General features: G+C 46.5%; 1 protein-coding gene across 4 annotated transcripts in view; it reads left to right on the forward strand.

Annotated features, from left to right (window-relative positions):
- CDC42 (cell division cycle 42) overlaps window positions 1-5009 on the forward strand; it is a 114754-nt gene extending 109745 nt beyond the window's left edge. For 2 of the 4 annotated variants that reach the window (XM_086921877.1, XM_086921878.1), the window contains exon 6: window positions 3594-5009. In XM_086921877.1, coding sequence (XP_086778003.1) covers window positions 3594-3683 — 90 coding nt within the window. In that variant the 3' untranslated portion in view covers window positions 3684-5009. Of the gene's footprint in view, window positions 1-2308 lie in introns of all 4 variants that reach the window. The other 2 variants (XM_086921880.1, XM_086921881.1) reach the window with 2 other exon arrangements.
- Window positions 5010-18982: the final 13973 nt, after the last annotated feature.

Here is an 18982-nt window from a genome sequence, read left to right on the forward strand (position 1 = left end):
TTCCCTGTGACGCAGGTGGGGATCCTGTGTCTGTGTCCGTCTCCAAAAGTTTGGAGACTATCGCATCCCATTGTGGTGCCAGGGGGAACATGCAAATACCAAGTAGGTCTTCTCTGCGTAGCGCTGCACCGCACCATCTGCCCTCGCCCAGTTGGATAGGGATCGACGCGAAGCAATCGGGTGAGGCAGTAGGGGCTATTTCCACATGGCAGCTCTATATTTCTTGTTTCTGCTGAAGAGGTGCATTACATCGGCTTCCCAGGTCGGGGAAATGGTGTGGGATGTGCAGCTTATGAGGGTAGTCGTCCGTGTTCCAGTAGTCAGTCAGGACCGAGCAACCCCAAAGCATATGTATCAAGTCTGAATCGGATTGTCGTGCACTGGGTTCCTGCTAACCAGGTCCCCAGTGCCAGATCTTTCCCCCAAAACTGTACATTTGTGTCCCCAAAGTGCGCCAATGATGGCATTGTGGCCCTCCAGAGACAGTCCACCATGGTTTCACCCCCCACTGAACTCTTAGACTTTGCCTGCAGCCTCTGCACGCAGGCCCCCCTCTACTGCATCTGTTTCCTGTAAAGAAAACCCGTCGCCTAAAGACACATCTGCACACGTCACCCCGTGCCGTGGAGAAGCGAATCAAAGATGTCAGTACGTCCCAGAGCACCATGATGCCTGCTGCCTGCTCAGAAGGACGCATCTGCAAGTACGAGTAGAAACTCCACCAGCCTCCTAATCCTCTACTTCCATCATTGGAGCACTTACTAAATAGACCTTTTAGGAACTCCTGAAAGTGCAAACTGCCACAACTTCGCCTCCATGTACCCACAGCCTACGGGCAGTGTACTATGGATGAATTGGTCAGGGATCTTTGCCTACTTTTTTTTGGGCTCTCGCTTATTCCACAGTTGATGTGAAAGAAGCATCAAACATTTCAAACCCTTCTCTTGGTAGCCCCCTCATAGGTCAGACAACCATGCCACTCGACACTTCTTGATGTCCATCAGCCTCCACAGGAGGATCCCTAACAGATTGAACCTTTACATTGGAAATCAAGGTCAGATCAGGCACCCAGATCTCAGCCAACTTAATGTAGCGATCTGGCACCCGAGGACCTAGAATTCTGTTATCTGTATCTTCAGCAGGAGTGCATGGACTTATATCATGGAGTTCAACAGTTGAGGCCTCCAAAATGAGCCTTTTATGTATCCAAATGAAAAGATAGTTGTCCATTATTGCATTGCCCAAACACCCTGACCCTCTTAAACCCACTGTCCAGGATGCTATGTATTACCTACTCTAGAAATCAATCCTTACATGCACTTAAAGCACCATTTGGCATCCATAGTTGCTTACATGCCAAAAGATGCAGCAACTCATTAACAGAGAAATGTTTGTGTTTTTAAGAGAAATTAAAATGTGTTGTAGTATTCTAGTTTAATTTTACCATTAATTGTCTACCAGATGATCATACTGCTAAAATTAGTAATGGGACGTCCTTGTACCAGTATGGTACATAACTGAAAATCTCTTTTCGCAAAGGAGTTAGAAGAACGTTTTTTATAGAGATTTGCTTTAAAATATTGCAGCTAAAAATTTCGGTTTTCCTTGTGAAAATACTTACTTTCACATGCATGTCTATGGATTCTATGGCGAAAACTGGGCAAAAGATGGCTTTCACGTGTGGAGATGATTACAGGCAATGGTTCAAGCCTGCAGCACAACAGCTTCTGAAGTATCAGAGCTCTCCTTCATTCTTTAAATGTTGTTTGTCACATTTAATTTCTTATATGTTAAATCTAGTTCATTGTTAACTGTTCTGGTTGTGTTTGTCAAAAATGTAGTTAAAAGCTATAATAACTAATATGGATGCTCCTAAGTTGTTGTGACTTGCTAAGTATTGTGTTTCCGCTATTGGTAGTGCCACAGTCTATTGTGAATCAAGATCTGAATTTATTTAGCATTTGAGAAATTCAGAAGTGTGAAGTTCGATATAGTACAATTCCGAACAGTCGCCTCCTTGCTCTTACATCCGCTACTAAGCTTTGCTCACTAACTAATTTCTGCTTCTTTGCATGTGTCTGTCTTTCTAAAACTTGTAACCCTTCTATCATCAGTAGTTACGTTCATGTGGATTTTCAGATATTCGTGTGATCTCTAAATCAAGGTTTGCCCTTTAGTAAAGCTGCCATGTATGTGGAGAGGTCTGTCTTATTTCTGTCTACTTTGTCCTGCTTGCTCTTTATATCTGCTTAATCTCTCTAACCCTCTAACATGGCTGCTGTTTTCTTTCCTTCCCCCTGTCTTGTAGAGAGGTCTGAAGAATGTGTTTGATGAGGCTATCCTAGCTGCCCTCGAGCCTCCGGAAACTCAGCCAAAACGGAAATGCTGTATATTCTAAAAAATGTTTTCCCTCTCCTCTTCATGCTGCTTCCTCTGGCCTCTTGCTGTAGAAATTCAGTTTAGAGATAAAACAACAAATAAAATATTCGTATTGTAAAACCTCTCCGTCTTTCCTTAAAATGTGACTAATTCGTTACTAACGGTCTGCTTGAAAGCAGTTGACATTTTGTTGATACCCGACGTGAAACCAACAAGGATATCTGCTCTTTTGTATATTTTTGGACTATTGTCTCTTGAAGTTGGATGTTTACACTCCTGGCACACCAGTGAAACATCCTGAAATATCACACCAGAAAACTTGAAGGAATCACCGTAATTCGTGCTACTGAAGCTTTTTGTCAAATGTGCAAAACGAACAAATGGCTGTTTTAATTAGCCAATATTGTAATGTAATGCAAAGGAATTTCTTGATCACTGCAGATGGTTATAGTGTGGCTGGAACCTACCTTGATGTTGTTTTACCTGCCTATGTTATGGCAGGTAGGGAAGGCTGCCATTGTTATGGTGTGCCAATGTGTACCAGAACTTGCTTAATGGATTAAACTTTAGTGTTGTGTACTGCTGTGCAACTATTGTATGCCTTATTTGTTGACCTCTTTAGTGGTACTTCATAAAGTTCTCAGGGTAACCCGTTGTGCTGCCTCAGTGTGGATTTTAAGTCCAGATTGAGTGATTAACTGTCAAATTGTCCAGTTCATGAGTATTTTTATATATGAGGTTGGAGATGGATGTCCTAATTTGATATGAAAGTGCCAATCAGTAGGCTCAAATTGTATTAACTAAACTGATGTAGTAATCTTGGATGGCTTGCTGTCACGTGTCTGCTTGCAGTGCTACAAATGTCAGACTGAAAAGATTTTGTTTATGCAGCACCTCTCTAAATTGTATGCAAGAAAGTAATGATGAAGAACATTTTAAATCCATTTTTTATAGTGATGCAATGAAGTCGCTCCAAAAATCAGACTATTAAACTAGGCAGCATACCAGCAAATTGGAGGATAGTTCGGAACTTGGATTTAATGTTTTAAGCGATACATAAATACTGTTGCAATGATCTGTTCATGGCCGCTTTGGAATGTTACACACTGAGTGATGCTTCACAGCTGTTTAGGATTTGTCTCTGCCTTCAATGTTTTTATTTTGTGATACCAACCTAGATGCAACATCCCATTTCTTTCTTTGCCCCTTTTCAGAAAGGCCTCAAGAATGTATTTGACGAGGCGATATTGGCTGCCTTGGAGCCCCCGGAGCCGAAGAAGAAGCGCAAGTGTGTGCTGCTATGAACATTCTTCCACAGTCCATGTCCCCCTCTCTACAAAGCTGGTGTTGGCGTCATATTAAAAGCAATGTTTAAGGCAAACTAAAGATTAAAACTATAAAGAATATTACATTTGTTTTTGCAATAATGACATTGGCCTGCACCCAAATCCACACAGTATAATGGTTTGACAAGAGAACATGCTGGTGTTCATCTTTTAGGACCCCTCATTTGACCTTAATTTTTTTTAAATGATGTATCAGAAAACTCTGACTGATAAATGCTAGTTTTATTTTTGTTTACTTTTTTGGGGTTTTTTGTTAAGCGTCAGGCATGTTTGATTTTTCACACACCACCCTTCCCATCCCCTCCTAATTAACAAACTAATGTTAGACTGTTTTATAAACTGTATCCCTTCTGCCACACTGCGAGAACTTCATGGTTACATTTGCACATCCAGTGGACAGATCAGGCAGCATATTACAGTTACATAACCTTAGTGTTTCCTAAACGTCTAGCACTCCTTTGGGAAGGAATGCACACAGCCCTTTCAGAGGAATTTGTATAATTTTTTTCAGGGTTTGTTGCCTTGTGTAGTTCTCAATGGTGCAGGTCTGGTATCTACCCTTAATCTTTGTATGGCAAGAACATATTGGAGATGTAGTACCCCTCACCCCTTCCCTCTTTCCCATTTGATCGGCAATTTGCTAGTGAACTGGAACATTATTCATTAGGAGTCTTGGGACTTTTGTCCTTAACACATTGAAATTCTAGGTCCTTTTAACATTCATGCTGAAATAAGAAACTAAAATCACTTTTTTCGGTACACCAGACTTATTTTATTGTACAAATAGATTAATACTTGCCAATCACTGCTACACGCAAAGGTGTAAAGCAAATGCACTTCTGAATATATTTGAGCAGGTAAGCATTGCTGGTGATGAAACATACCACAGAATGATTTTCCAATCCACCATGGTGGTGGTGGGAAGGTGAGCTATAAGTAGGAAGTTTCCTATTGAGGAAAGAATTCATATTGAGGCTAGCACTGAAGGGACCAGTCAGATGAATCCTATCTGCAGGCAAGGTAATCATTGCTGTGTAAGAACCTTTGGACATGATTTAGGATGATTTAAGATCATATTAAGGCTCTTACGTTAGACTCCAGTGTTAACATGGATTTTACTAAAACCTTTTTGGTTTGCTATTCCAAATTTTTGTTTTTAATATTTTGTGGAACATTCTTCATTGTTCCAAATTCCTAATTCTTTGAACCATCGCTGTGTTTCATGTCTCAATTCTTTGTATATGCCTTCTTTTCAGATGTATTAAACATAAAATATCATTATAAGTCCGCCTAATGTTTATTATATTGGCTCTGTACTTTGTGCCCTACTTCTACTCCTACTGTTCTACATCACCAAAGCCTACATCGTACCAAATTGCACAGGTGCGGATTTCTTTGTTTCACACTTATTCAAAGCTGTATGTACAAATCTATGTATGTCCTGTTTGTATTACGCACCTCTCCATAATAGCGTCTTCATTAATATTCACAGCAATGAATATTCCAACCGGGGTGAAAGTTATATCTGATAGAGACTACTAGCCACGGATTCCTTCACTTAGAATCATCCCCAGGCGTGAGACTGGATCCGGAAACTTTTTGCCACAGCATCCCTGCGCGCTGGGGGGGGGGCGGCACCACTGGACTCTGCCCTGACGTCGTCCGCGTAGGTCAGCGAGGATACATAAGTCCCACCCTGGAGCACCTATGTCAGTTTTTTTCTCTTTTACGCTTGCAACGCGGATCCGGATTGTGTCCTGACCTGTTTTCAGGCCTTCTTTTCTTTTCTGATAGATACATCTGCCAGTGGATTCCTCACCATGTGAATATTCCCTGCGTCAGCAACATTCGGAAATTCTTTTTGTAGCTTTGCGCCGACGTGGACGACGTCATAGAGGCACGGCATCGCGCGACTCCGCTGACGTCACCACAATAGGCCCACGCCGGCGTGATGACAGAGAATGTGTGAAAATGAAGTCAATCACGGACCCGCACGAAGATTGCATCTGGTGTCTAAGTTCGAACCATGATGTTGATGGATGTTCTTCATGTCGGAAGATGAACCCGAAGGCTCTGCGTGAGAGAGAGGCCAAACTACTGGGGCCGAAGCTGAAAGGTGACAAGGAATGAAAGTCTTCGAGGTCTCGTTCGAGGAGGTCGAGATCGGTGTCGAGATCAAGGCCTCGAGCGGAGTCGACTTCGAAGTCCTCATCAGATCATGCTTCAAAGTCGAAGAAGAAGCATAAGAAAAGAAGACACGAGTCCCAACGTCACTCCGGTAGGGATTCGGACTCGAGTTTGAAGTCACCCAAGAAGGTATGTTCGAAGGTGATTCCTCCGGAGGAGGACTTGGGTCCTGAAGGTGAGGCTTCGCCTTCGGAGTCGCAGGTTCAGTCGCCGGTTCCATCTCCGGGCTGTCCCTGGCCCGAGAGGATGAGGAAGAAGTTCCTGTGGGTGAGGATTCTGCACCTGTGGAAGAGCCGAATTCGGAACCACCTCCAGGCCAGCCTGAGGGTCTTCAGCCACCTTTTCCGGCCCCAGGCCAAGACCCATCAGCATTTTTGAACGCTATGTATGGCGTCTTTTCAAGCGCTTGGTACCCCTCTGGCGCACCTTCGGGTCCCATGGGTCCACTAGCCTTCAATTTAAGGGTTCCTCACTCCTATGCTCCGGCTCCATTTATACCGCTCATGCCGGCTACGACACTGCCGTGGCAATACCCGGCTCCGCTGAGGTAGTCTACGCCGATGCTGACGTCGGCTGCTCCGAGTCGACCTCGAGACCAACCCACTGTACCATCGGATTCGATACCGACGCCGGTTCTGGCTCTGAGTCGTTGGTGGATCTGACGGCGTGGCCTGTGAAGGAAAGGTCCAGGAGGGAGGCTCAGCTGCTCCTGGAGGAGCAGAGATATACAGAGGCTCTAGCTGAAATGGAAGAAGGTGAGCTTGAGGATGACTGTTTCGAGAATCTGGTGGAGGCTAGTGGCCTGGAGTTTTCTCCCGAGTGGGAGTTACCTTTTGTGTCTGATGCCCCTTCAAAAGATGTTCAGCCTTATCACTTGGTTATGAGGAAGGCAGCAGAACATTTGAATTTGACTCTACCTACAGTAGATTTTAAGTCCAATCTACTGACTGAGGTTCTGCATTCACCCAGTTCTATGGTGGAACCGTTGCTCCCCTTTAAGGAAGCCTTAACAGAGTCTATTATGGAAGTTTGGAAACAGCCTCTTACAGCACCAGCAGTTTCCAAGGTGTGGCAAGAAGGTACAGGGTCGCTCCTGAAGACCCTGCTTTTCTGACTACTCATCCTTCACCTGAAAGTTTAGTAATCCAGGCAGCCTGTTCCAAAAAGACTGTGGGTGCATTTCCTCAAGTGCCTGGGGATAAGGATGCCAAGAAACCAGATCAGATTGCAAAAAAGACCTTTTCTTCTGCGAGTATGGCATTAAAATCAACCAATGCCACTTGCCTTATGGGGAGATAAGATCAGCTTGGCTGAAATCTTCAGATTTTTCGGCAGATGTTCAAGCTGCTTTGTTGGATCTGCCGTTTGATGGTGTTGGACTCTTTGGGGAAAAAAGCTGATACAGCCTTAGAAAGATTTAAGGACAGTAGGGCTACTGCCAAATCTTTAGGGCTTCAGACCAGGGGTTCTTCTACCAGAAGGTTCAGAGGATTCGGACGCTCTTCCTTTCGCTCCTATCGGCAAGGTCAGCAACAGCAGCAGCAGAATCCCTTGTACAAGTCGTACAGGGGTAAACCAAGAGCACTTCCTCGGACGACAAGCCTCTTTCTCCTCCACCTACTCCAACCCCCCAGCCTCAGAAAAGCAGCCCTAGATCCGCCATTCAGGATCATGTGGGTCCGGTGGGGGGGTCGGCTTACCCACTTTCTACAGGATTGGGAATCGGTTACATCAGATCTTTGGTTTCTAAATCTCGTAGAAAATGGGTAGGCTCTTCCCTTTTGGGAATTCCCTCCCAATTACCCTCCTTATCAAGGTTTTTGCATGGAGGAACACCTCTTACTTCTGCAGGAGGAAGTGCAGACACTATTAAGAAAGGGTGCGATAGAGGTGGTTCCAGAGCAGGAAAGGGGTCAGGGATGCTTCTCCCGGTATTTCCTGATTCCCAAGAAGGATGGCAGACTTTGTCAAATCCTGGATCTCAGGTTCTTGAATCTTTATCTGAAACAAGAAAATCCTGGATCTCAGGTTCTTGAATCTTTATCTGAAACAAGAGAAGTTCAAGATGCTCACCCTTGCGCAGGTTCTTCAAGCGCTGCTGGAAGAAGACTGGATGGTGTCGCTCGACTTGCAGGATGCGTATTTTCACATCCCAATCCTGAAGTCGCACAGGAAGTATCTCCGTTTTACGGTGGGATCGCAACATTATCCGTTTGCGGTCCTTCCTTTTGGAATTACTACTGCGCCTCGAGTCTTCACCAAGGTGATTGCGGTGGTGGCTGCACATCTCAGAAGGTCGGGGGTTCCAGTATTCCCCTATTTGGACGACTGGCTGATCAAGGCAGAGTTGTCAGAGAAAGTGCTCCAGCATCTGCAGGAGACAACTCAGTTGTTGTACCGGTTGGGTTTTTCAATAAATGTACCCAAGTCTCACCTGGTGCCCTCCCAGCGCAACCTGTTCATAGGTGCTGTACTGGACGCAACTGTATGTCGTGCATTCCCTCCTCCTCAAAGGATTTGCGGCATATAGGAAATGATTCCTTTATTTTACAATGGGGCGGTCGTTCCAGTCCTGAAGGTCCTTCGCCTACTCGGTCTGATGGCTTCTTGCATTCTGTTGGTCAACCATGCACGCTGGAACATGAGGGCGCTTCAGTGGTGCCTCCGCAGGCAGTGGTATCAACACAACGGAGATCTCAGGGAGTCTGTGAGGATCTCCAGAGAAACTGCGGCGGATCTATCTTGGCGGAGCGTGGAAGGCAATCTGTCTCAGGGAAAGCCTTTTCATCTGCCTCCCCCGCTGGCCACAGTGATTACGGATGCATCCACTCTAAGGTGGGGTGCTCATCTGGGGGATCTGGAGGTCAAAGGTCTTTGGACTCCAGAGGAAAGGTTGCTCCACACGAACCTTCTAGAGTTACGGGCGATTCGTTTGACACTCAAGCCCTTCCTCCCTTTCCTTCGCGGTCGGTCAGTTCAAGTCCTGACTGACAATACGACTGCAATGTGGTATGTCAACAAGCAGGGAGGAGTGGGGTCGCAGTGTCTCTGCAGAGAGGCTTTGCGCCTCTGGTCCTGGGTTCAGGACCATCAGATTTGTCTAATGGCGAATCATCTGGCTGGAGTTCTGAACGTGCGTGCAGACCGTCTCAGTCGGCAGTTCTCGGCCGACCACGAGTGAAGGCTTCACCCGGAGGTGGTTCGTCACATCTTTCGGATATGGGGGACTCCTCGTGTGGACCTGTTTGCCACTCGCGAGAATGCTCACTGCCCGTCATTCTGCACTCTCCAGTATCCAATGCAAAGAGCCTTGTGGGACGCATTTCAGTTGAGTTGGCGGAAGTCAACTCCTTTTACGCGTTTCCTCCCATACCGTTGATTCCTCGGGTTCTGAGGAAGATTCGCCAAGACCGGGCCCAAGTTATTCTGGTCGCCCCGGATTGGCCAAGAAGTGTGTGGTAAGCAGATCTTCTCCACCTCTCCTCTCGGCCGCCGCTCCGTCTCCCGTTCAGGGCAGATCCTCTCCTCTCCCAGATGGAGGGGCAGGTTCTACTCCCCCCCCCCCACCTCCAGACATTACACCTTCATGTCTGGAGATTGAACGGGGCAACCTGAATTCCTTTTCTCTCCCACACGATGTGGTGGATGTCATTCTTTCGGCTAGGCGTGACTCCACTAAATCCATTTATTCATACAGATGGTCTAAATTTGTCTCTTGGTGTGGGGAGAAGTCTGTTGACCCTTTGAAGGCTCGTTTGTCTGATATTTTACCATTTGCTCTTTGGCACAGCAGGGATTTGCTGTTGCCACAGTCAAGGGTTATCTTTCGGCATTTCTGTTTGCCGGATCAGCCGTCTCTTTTCACGTCTCCTGTGGTTTTAAGGTTTTTGAAGGGCCTCACAAATAAGTTCCCTCCTACTTCCTTTATTGTGCCTCAATGCGATTGAAATCTTGTTTTAACCTACTTGATGGGTACTCCCTTCGAACCCTTACACAAGTGTCCCATGAGGGTTTTGTCTTTAAAGACTGTCTTCCTGGTTGCGATCACCTCGGCAAGGAGGATAAGTGAGCTTCAAGCTCTTAGTTCCAAACCCCCATTCTTGACCATTCATGCTAAACGAATGGTTCTTAAGACCAGGGCTGCTTTTCTCCCTAAGGTGGTAACTCCCTTCTATCTAGGACAATCTATTACCCTTCCTACCTTTTATCCTCCCCCTCACCCTTCCAAGGAGGAGGAGAGACTACACCGTCTGGACCCTAAGAGGACGGTGAGCTTTTATCTTGATAGGACTAGAGACTATTGAGTGGATGACCAGCTCTTCGTTGGATTTGCTGACTGCAAGAAAGGAATAGAGGGGTGCACAAGCGCACTCTTTCAAGATGGATCATCCTCTGTATAAGGATCTGCTACTCTTGGCCGGTAAGGAACCTCCAGAGGGTATAAGAGCTCACTCTACTAGAGCAAAGTCGTCAACTTCTGCTTTGTCTAGGGGTGTACCTGTAGAGGATATTTGTAGGGGCGCGACTTGGACCGCCCGCCACACTTTCGCAAAGCATTACTGCTTGGATGCCGAGGTGAGGAGGGAAGGTCACTTTGCGCGCTCTGTCCTCCAGGATTTTTTGGTGTAGAAGAGTGGACACCCTCCTCCCGGAGTGGGGACTGCTGTGGGACTCTATGCACAAGGTGAGGAATCCACTGGCAGATGTATCTATCAGAAGAACAAGTTACTTAACTTCGGTAAGGCTTTTTCTGGTAAATACAGTATCTGCCTGTGGATTCCTCACTGACCCACCCGCCTCCCTGTTGTCCACTCTTCTATACCAGAGTTACTGTAATGTATTTACTTTATTGTCAAGGAATTGCTTATTTCAAATGTTTTATTGCATTTGTTTCACACTGTGTGTTAACTTGATATTTGTGTACTGTGTATACTGTGTATATTTCTACTGTCATTGGTCCGTCCGTGTGCCTCGAACGCACTGAAAAAAGGGCGGAACTGATGTCATCACACCGGCGTGGCTACAGAAAGAAGGGGGTTCCCCACGGGATACAACGTAAAAGGCAGGTAGGGGGGGGAAAAGAACAGTACAAGAGAGGAGAACCCTGCCGTAGAACTAACGGCCCTATACTAGGGTCCTGCATATTTAAATACCTTAATGGACCAGAGAGCAAATACCAAGGGAGACAATTACCACATTAGTATGGAGTCCATATTTCTCTTTTATTTTTTATTTTTACTACTTTATCATTAGATTTATACAGTGGTACAATTAATTTAATCTTTAGTAAACCTATTCAGCATTTTGATCATATAAAATTACAATTCATAGAAAATTCATAGTTCAATGTAAAGTCCCACACAGAACCACTAATACATCATCAATCCTCACTCAAGACACAATCATGCAACATCATTCATACTTCATAGCTCTGATTAAAAACTAAGTCATGGTACACAAATGCCTTAACCACTTGGATGCTAGGCGTTTTCCCCCCAGTGCTGGAAAATGCCATTTTAGTGGCACCATGACGAGCTCAGCTCGTCATCAGCACACGACACCCGTGGGTGATGACGAGCTGAGCTCGTCATCAGCATCGAAGGGGTTAATAGAAGGTCAGATGGAAATACACTTAGAATGCAGATGGGCTAAATCAGATGGAAAAAAGGGGCTGATTCAAAAGATGGCTAAGGATCTCTGTCTTGAACACCATAGACGCCTACGCGCGTTTTGGTGAAGCGGCCAGGTCAGGCTACACCATCATCAGGGCCAAGAGGTACCATGGAATGGGGAAACAACACTATAGTACAGAAGAAAACATTTTTTTGTTTTATAATATAATGAATATATGCACTTAGTAAGATAACATAACTATATATCTAAACAGTTCATGAGTTTCTAAAGTCAATTAAACTCTGAATGGCATAAAGCAAACTGGTCCATAAGGATTTATATAAATATTCATCATTATTGTCATCGGGTTTAATAAACCTCCTAAGGCTCACAGGGAATCAGGGAGAGTCTCCATTAGGCTCAATACAGTCTTCCATTTCACATTCATTCATCTCTTTCCATATACCCAAGCTCATTTGCTTTATTAAGTTTTGCAAGGGGGATTATCTCTAATGGGGTAGTAGCAGGGAGGCACCTATAGTCTTATTTCATCTCTTATTCTGAAAGTCATTCACATCAATTTCAAGGTTCTAATTAGATTCTAATTTTGATCTATGGTTTCCTAGGGTTGTCAATAGACTTACCTGTGAAACCAAGAATAGATGGAGTCTTATTACGCGGGTTCAGATTCACCCAAGATCCGGAGACCTAGTATCATTTGTTGGTAAGTCCTAGCCGGTTTAGAATGTTCCTTCACAATTCAAGGGGGTTTCTGGGGGGAAGAAATACATCCATCAGCCAGCACAAGAGTCGGAAGATGTAACGTATAGAGGGTTACCGCTGGGTCAGGATCCAGTTTTCAAGGATTTTTTATCACTAATTTCTGAGCATATTACCTGGGGAGTTCACTGGTTTCTATCATAGGTGGCTGGACTTAGGCAGAAAAAAGGGATATCAATCTCAATGTTCATAGATAGATCAAGGACAATAAGTTCATCTCAAGGACGTAATTCCTAAACAAGCATTGGAAATGCAATAGGTCTCGCATTAGGAAAGTTTGAGCAATTGGTATTGTAAATGACACTTTTGTTATTTATGTATTGGTTTTGAAAATAGCAAAAGTAATAGCTTTGTCAGTTACAATGTCAATAGTTTTAACTTTCGCAAATGTGACACCTATAGCATTTGTAATGCAATGTGTGTTGTCTTTACGTGACTTAGATGTATTGATATTGCAAATAACAATGGCTTTTAATTTTGTAAATAATTAATACTTGAAGAAAATTTATTGTAATTTATAAATGGCAATAGCTTAAACGTTTGTAATTTAATTTTGTGAAGATTATGTTCAGTGTATTTTATTGTGACGATAATCCAAGAACATTGCATTTGCACCTGGTGGTGTTGGTGGTGGTGGTGGATGCGGTGGAAGTGGTGGTGGATGTGGTGGTGGTGGTGGTGGTGGATGTGGTGGTGGTGGTGGTGGTGGTGGATGTCGTGGTGGTGGTGGTGGTGGATGTCGTGGTGGTGGTGGTGGATGTGGCGGTGATGGATGTGGCGGTGGTGGATGTGGCGGTGGATTTCATGATGGATGTGGTGGTGGATGTGATGGTGGTGGTGGATGTGATGGTGGTGGTGGATGCGGTGGGGATGCGGTGGGATAGAAGGACCAGGAGAAAGGGATGGAAGGTGGAGAGAAGAGGGGGAGTGGCTGAGATGAGGGTGAGGATGTAGGTGGAAAAAAAACTAAAAAGAGATGGGAGTGGAATGAGACTAGAGGAGAGGGAGGCTGGAGAGGAGAGAGGCAAGAAAGAGACGAGAAGGAGGGGTGAGGACAGAGGAGAGGGGGTAAGAAAGACACGAGGGGCGGGGTGGGGGGAGAGGGAGGCTGGAGAGGGGGCAAGAAAGAGATGAGGAGGGTTGGGGGGGGGGGGGTTATGAGGCCAGAGGAGCTGTGAAGCATCCAGACTGTCCTGAAGGAAATAAGGTGCGAGGTCGGGGTGAGGCCAGAAAGAGTTGGGAAGGGAGGATGGAGAGGAGATAAGTATATGGCAGTGGGGACGGAAAATAAAAGATGCGGAGAAGAGAATGGTTTTACGCGGGGGAAGTGAAGGAGGGCGCTGCAAGGCGAGAAAAAATCAGAAGATAAGAAAGAGGGTTGGGGAGAATAGAAGGAGATGAGGACGGGTACGCAGAGGGAGAGAAAATGAAGAAAATGAGGCGAGAGCGGAGAAGAGAACGAGATGCAGATGAGACGACGGCGGAGGGGACGAAAACAATGAGATAAGGATGAGAGGATGAGACGGAGGCTGGAGAAGTGAAGTGCGGGATAAGGGTGGGGGAGCGAGCATAGGAAAAAGGAGAGAAAGGGCTTCCGAGAGAATTAATAGTGGAGAGGAGAAGAGGAAGGCCGTAAGGCGCAGAGGGAAGAGAGAAAAGAATGAAATGTGGATGCGTAAGAAGGGAAGAAAAGAAAGTGAGGGAGGGGGCTCAAGGGTGGGATATTGTAAGAAATAGGGGGGGGGGGCAAAGAGGAGTGATGAGAAGAAAGAAAGAGCATTAAAAGAGTGCCGCTCTAGAGGGTACACGAGGAGAGGGAGGACAGGGCATGAAAAGGGTGTGTGCATCTGATCTGAAGATGCTTTAAGGTGGTGAGAAGGGGCAAAGGGAGGGCTGGGGAAGTGATGACGTGGAAGAAGTGAGACGTAGGCAGAGATGGGGTAGAGGAGTAGGTGCAATGGCATGGTATAGTGAGGGGGTGTGGCGTAGCAGAAGGAAAGAAGGAGCACGAGAGACTGCGCAGAGGTGTCAAGAGAGTGACATCCATGTGTGGTGGTGTGCATCAGGATGCACTGGGACAAAGGCAGTCAGAGAACGAGGGAAATGAGACAGACCACGTGGAGAAAGAGACAGCAAAGTGGAGAGGATGGTTATAAGATTAGCAGGTCGAAAAGTGGGGAAAGAGGTGAGACGCGGAAGGACTGCATGGTGCACGCGAGAAGGAGCGGAGGAACAAGGGAGGGGAAGGAAGAACACGAGCTGGAAAGGGGGCAGGAGATGTAATGAAAAAGGAAGAACAAAAACGGAGGTTGGATGGGCAAAGGAAGAAAGAGGCGACACACGAACTGGAATAAATAAAACTAAAAAGGAGAAAATTGGAGATATAAAATAGAAAGGGGTGAAAGAGGGGGAGGCAGGAATGTAAACGGAGAGCGGTGAGACCAAACGAAGACGACTTTCATGAGGAGAGCGTGGGAAAGGAGAGGAGGGGAGAGCAGCAGAAGAAGCCGAATGAGAGAGATCGAATGAGGAGAGGAGAGAGGCGGGGCAGGAGCCCGCTTGTTAATAAATAATCCCCGGAGGTGGTGATATTTCCCGGGATTGTGACAGAACATTTCTCGCTGCACCAACACAAACAGAGGCAGCGAGAGACATGTCACCGGGGGAGGGGGCGGGTGTCTGCGCGCTGCTCCGGGGACAGCGGGGGAGGGGCGTGTGTGCGGTGCTGCTGGGGAAGGCATGCGGGGCTGCTGAGCAGGGACATTTGAAGGATGTAAGGGGCCCTGGGCCACACGTATTATGCTTGGGTTAAGGAAGAAAGAGAACGATTGCGCCAACCAAAAAAAAAAACGGTATACGGATGTAATTTATCTTGACAGCAGAGAGGTGACCAATGGACGGAGGGAAGAGAGAGAAGGGGAGGGTTGAGGAGAAATGCGACACGGCGGGCAGGGGAGGGGGCGGAGCGGGTAAAAAAATAAATAAACAAGATGGAGGGAAGAGAGAGAAGGGGAGGGGGGAGGAGAAATGCGACACGGCGGGCAGGGGAGGGGGCGGAGCGGGTAAAAAAAAAAAACAAGACGGAGGGAAGAGAGAAGGGGAGGGGGGAGGAGAAATGCGACGTGCGGATGAGGGAACTGATGTGCACGCGCTTTTAAGCTCAATGCGCATGCGCATTGAGCTTAAAAGTCACGGGCACTGCAAGGAATCGCCACGATTCCTTGCAAGTTGGTTTAAGAGTGGATAAGCCCCCATAGTCTCGCAAGCTTGATGCGCATGCGCATCGACAGGCGAGACCTAAAAAGGAATAGAGGTCCAGTTAGATGTAGAGTTAGGAGAGGGCGAAAAGATAGGGTCACTCTACTCATTACACATATTGGTCCTTCCTTCCTTTAGAACAACAAGCCAAATGTGTGGTTTCTATTCGTAGGTGAAAATATGAGGATGTTGACTCTTTACCGGTTTTATATGCAATGGAGGCAGAAAGATCTCGAGGTTTCAAGAAAAACGATGTCCGTGGTTCCAATAAGTAAGCGGGAGGCAGTCTCCTATTTCTGGATAGTAAAGATATGGGGAGGGTTAAACTAAGATTTAATTGGTGCTTTCGGAATCAATATTAAAGATGAAAGGACGTTCCGTCTGATGGAAAAAGCGAGCAGCAATAATAACACTCTAGGTTAGATATGCTCACAATGGTCGGATTTACCTATGTCTCAGTATATACTGAAGAATCCTCTCAGTAGGAAATCCACGGAGGAGTGCGATATAAGACAGGCGTCATCAGTAAGTGGCTCCGTCTAGATGGAAAAACAAAGACCGCTTTTAGCCTGGATGGTTGGGAACGACGAGCGCAACAAATATCGTTACAGTCCCCTGGAGAGTTAATTAATGCCCACGTGCGTTGGTTCCAAATCAGTGGACGCCACGTAATGTGGTGAGATAAAGAGTTACAAGGTCGCTCTAGTTTACAGTTAAAAAAATTCAATGCACTTCTATCTTAAAAGGCACACTGGGGCATAGTCTCCCTACTTACATAGTGTCGCGAAAGGGATTCCGATCTCGTTAAGTCGTCCAGCCGGGTCGTTGCCTCGTTCAGAGAGACCGGGTCCATGATAGTCGCAGCCCGGAAGTTTATAAAGAGCTCCAAAATTCGCTCCAGCTGGCTGATCATAAGAGTAGAAAGGGGACTAGATGTGTTTTCTTCCATTTTTCCCTTTTCAAAGAAGTTTTCGTTCTCCGGAAAGGGGCAGAGATAAACGACGGACTACTAGTATTTCTCAAAAAATATCTCGAGAGGATTTGTATGGCAAGTGCCTCTACATCGCTCATCAATGTAAAACATATGCGATCTTTGTGAGGAAAGAGATTTTTTTTTTAAAAAAAGAGCTCCGACGTTCATTAGAGCTGGATAATTATGGGTGTAAACACAGATTCTCTTCCAGGGGATCCTCCTCAAAGTCATAAGCATTCGAATATTCCCGCCCATGCGCGGGACCCCAGAAACACTATAATATATGTGCCCCACATGTATATATACAAACATGCAATAGCAGCCAAATCACATCAGAGCTGAAATATGCTGTGAAGAATTTCCACCATACATGATTAATAAGCATTAGAAAACATGAGAAACAACACCAAAGATTGTTTAGAAACTGTTTTAATGCTCAGAAAGCAGTAGAAATTCTCATAACTCACTGAAAGCATAGAAAAGCTCCCAGGCTGCATTGCAATCACACAGTCTAAAAAGACTGAAAAGCTAACCTGTAGCTGTATACAAAAAACTGTCACCGTGCCTTTAAGGCACCCCTGACCACCTGTATCCCATCATGCCTCAGGGGTGACAGGTCAGTTGTTCTTTCCGGCTCCTTCAGGAAGGATCCTGGTTACACAGCTCCACTAATTTCTGTTTTCTGACAGAAAATTACTTCACTTTGAACAACTTTTTCACTTACTTTGACATTTTACAACTAGTCAAGTAAGGAACTGCCTTTTTAAGTCAGTTTAGTGGGCTTTTTCTGCTGAAAATGCCTTCACTTTTTGATAAGTGTTCTTCTTGTGGCAACAAGAAAGCAAAATCAGACAACCACGATGTTTGTATCCTGTGTCTGCCTGAAGTGCATGATCCAGGCACCTGTCCTCACTGCGAGCACCTGTCAAGAAGAACTCTCAAAGACAGGGAGAGAAGTCTCATCTATGGCCTGGCTCATAGGTCATCCAGAGGAAGGTCTCCGGGGAAGAAGGGTTCCAAGAAGACTAAAACATCTTCAAAAGACAGGTCTTCCATCCCTTCTGCTTCAGCGTCAGGCTTGGCGTTGAGGAAAGTACCACCGGTGGATCGTTTGGCTTCAAAAATGCTGTCGACGGCGGGCACGCCGTCGAAAAGAACAGGTACGTCGACGGAACCAATTCCGTCGTCGAGATCCCCTCCGCCGTCGTCAACCTGGCGATGATCGGCGTAGAGATCAAAGGCCCCTCCGCCGTCGTCAACCAGGCGACGATCTGCGTCGAGGGAGGTCACTCCTCCGCCGTCGTCATCCAGGCGACGACCGGCGTCGAAGTGTGACCCCCTCCGCCGTCGTCTAAGAAGCGATGTTCGGCGTCGAGGACCAAGACCCTCCCCTGTCAACAGTTACACATCGATCGGCGTCGAGGACGCAGTCTCAGTCAGCGTTTTGTCGGCGTCTAGGGTTTCCAATACCCCTCCACCGTCGTCGCACAGGCACTCGACGCCGAGGCAGAAGGCTCCGTCGACGACTGGGCATCGTCGTTCTACGTCGAGACCGAGAGCTCCGTCGACGACTGGGCATCGTCGTTCTACGTCGAGAGAGAGGGCTCCGTCGACGGCTGGTCATCGCCGCTCGACGTCGAGAGACCATAGATCCTCACATCGATCGCCGTCGAGGCATTCGAAGTTGAGATTGTTTGACCCGCCGACCCCCCCCCCCCCCAAAAGGCGTTCGGCGGCGAGAGAAGAACGCTCGACGTAGAGACATTCAGAAGGAAACTCTGTGATCATGGTAACTGAGTCAGCTTCTTGTCATTCGACTTCACGGTCGTCTGGCTCCTCAACTGCATCTTCAAGGTCCAGAAGTCCTGTGCGCAGATCTCCTGTGCGTCAGCCAGATCCTTCGGCTGAGCAAGTCAGACAGTCACCAAGATGGTACAAGTCTTTAAACCATTGGCGAGATTCTGGGGATTCCAAACGTATGCAAGAATATGTCAGCCCACAACATAGGTCTCCTCTTAAGAGTCTGGTAAAGGAGATGGACAAGCGTAGTCCTCCCAGGCGCAAATCACCTGTGAGAACACCAACAAGATCTCCCAGAAGATCCCGATCTCCCAAAAGAGAAAAGCCGGTCAGGCCCCATTCAGAAGAACGGGTCAGATCTCGCTCTCCTAGAAGAGATGAGCGTTCAAAAAGATCGCGGGAGAGGAGACCCAGTGCTCACCGTAGACGTCGACGAACTCAGTCTACTTCATCTACCTCTTCTACCAGGTCTTCCAAGAGGGATTACTCCCCTACGTTGACGGACAGTCCTATGTCCAGATCCTCCCCACTGGATGACATTGGCACTTATCTGGATGTCCTGCAAAGAGGAGCTCAGAAGCTGAGCATTGAAATGTCTGTCCCTCAGGTTACGACAGTCATTTTTGAGACTTTACACAAAAAAGCT

Source organism: Lissotriton vulgaris, chromosome 5, assembly GCF_964263255.1.
Source record: "Lissotriton vulgaris chromosome 5, aLisVul1.2, whole genome shotgun sequence".
NCBI classification, from domain to species: Eukaryota; Metazoa; Chordata; class Amphibia; order Caudata; family Salamandridae; genus Lissotriton; species Lissotriton vulgaris.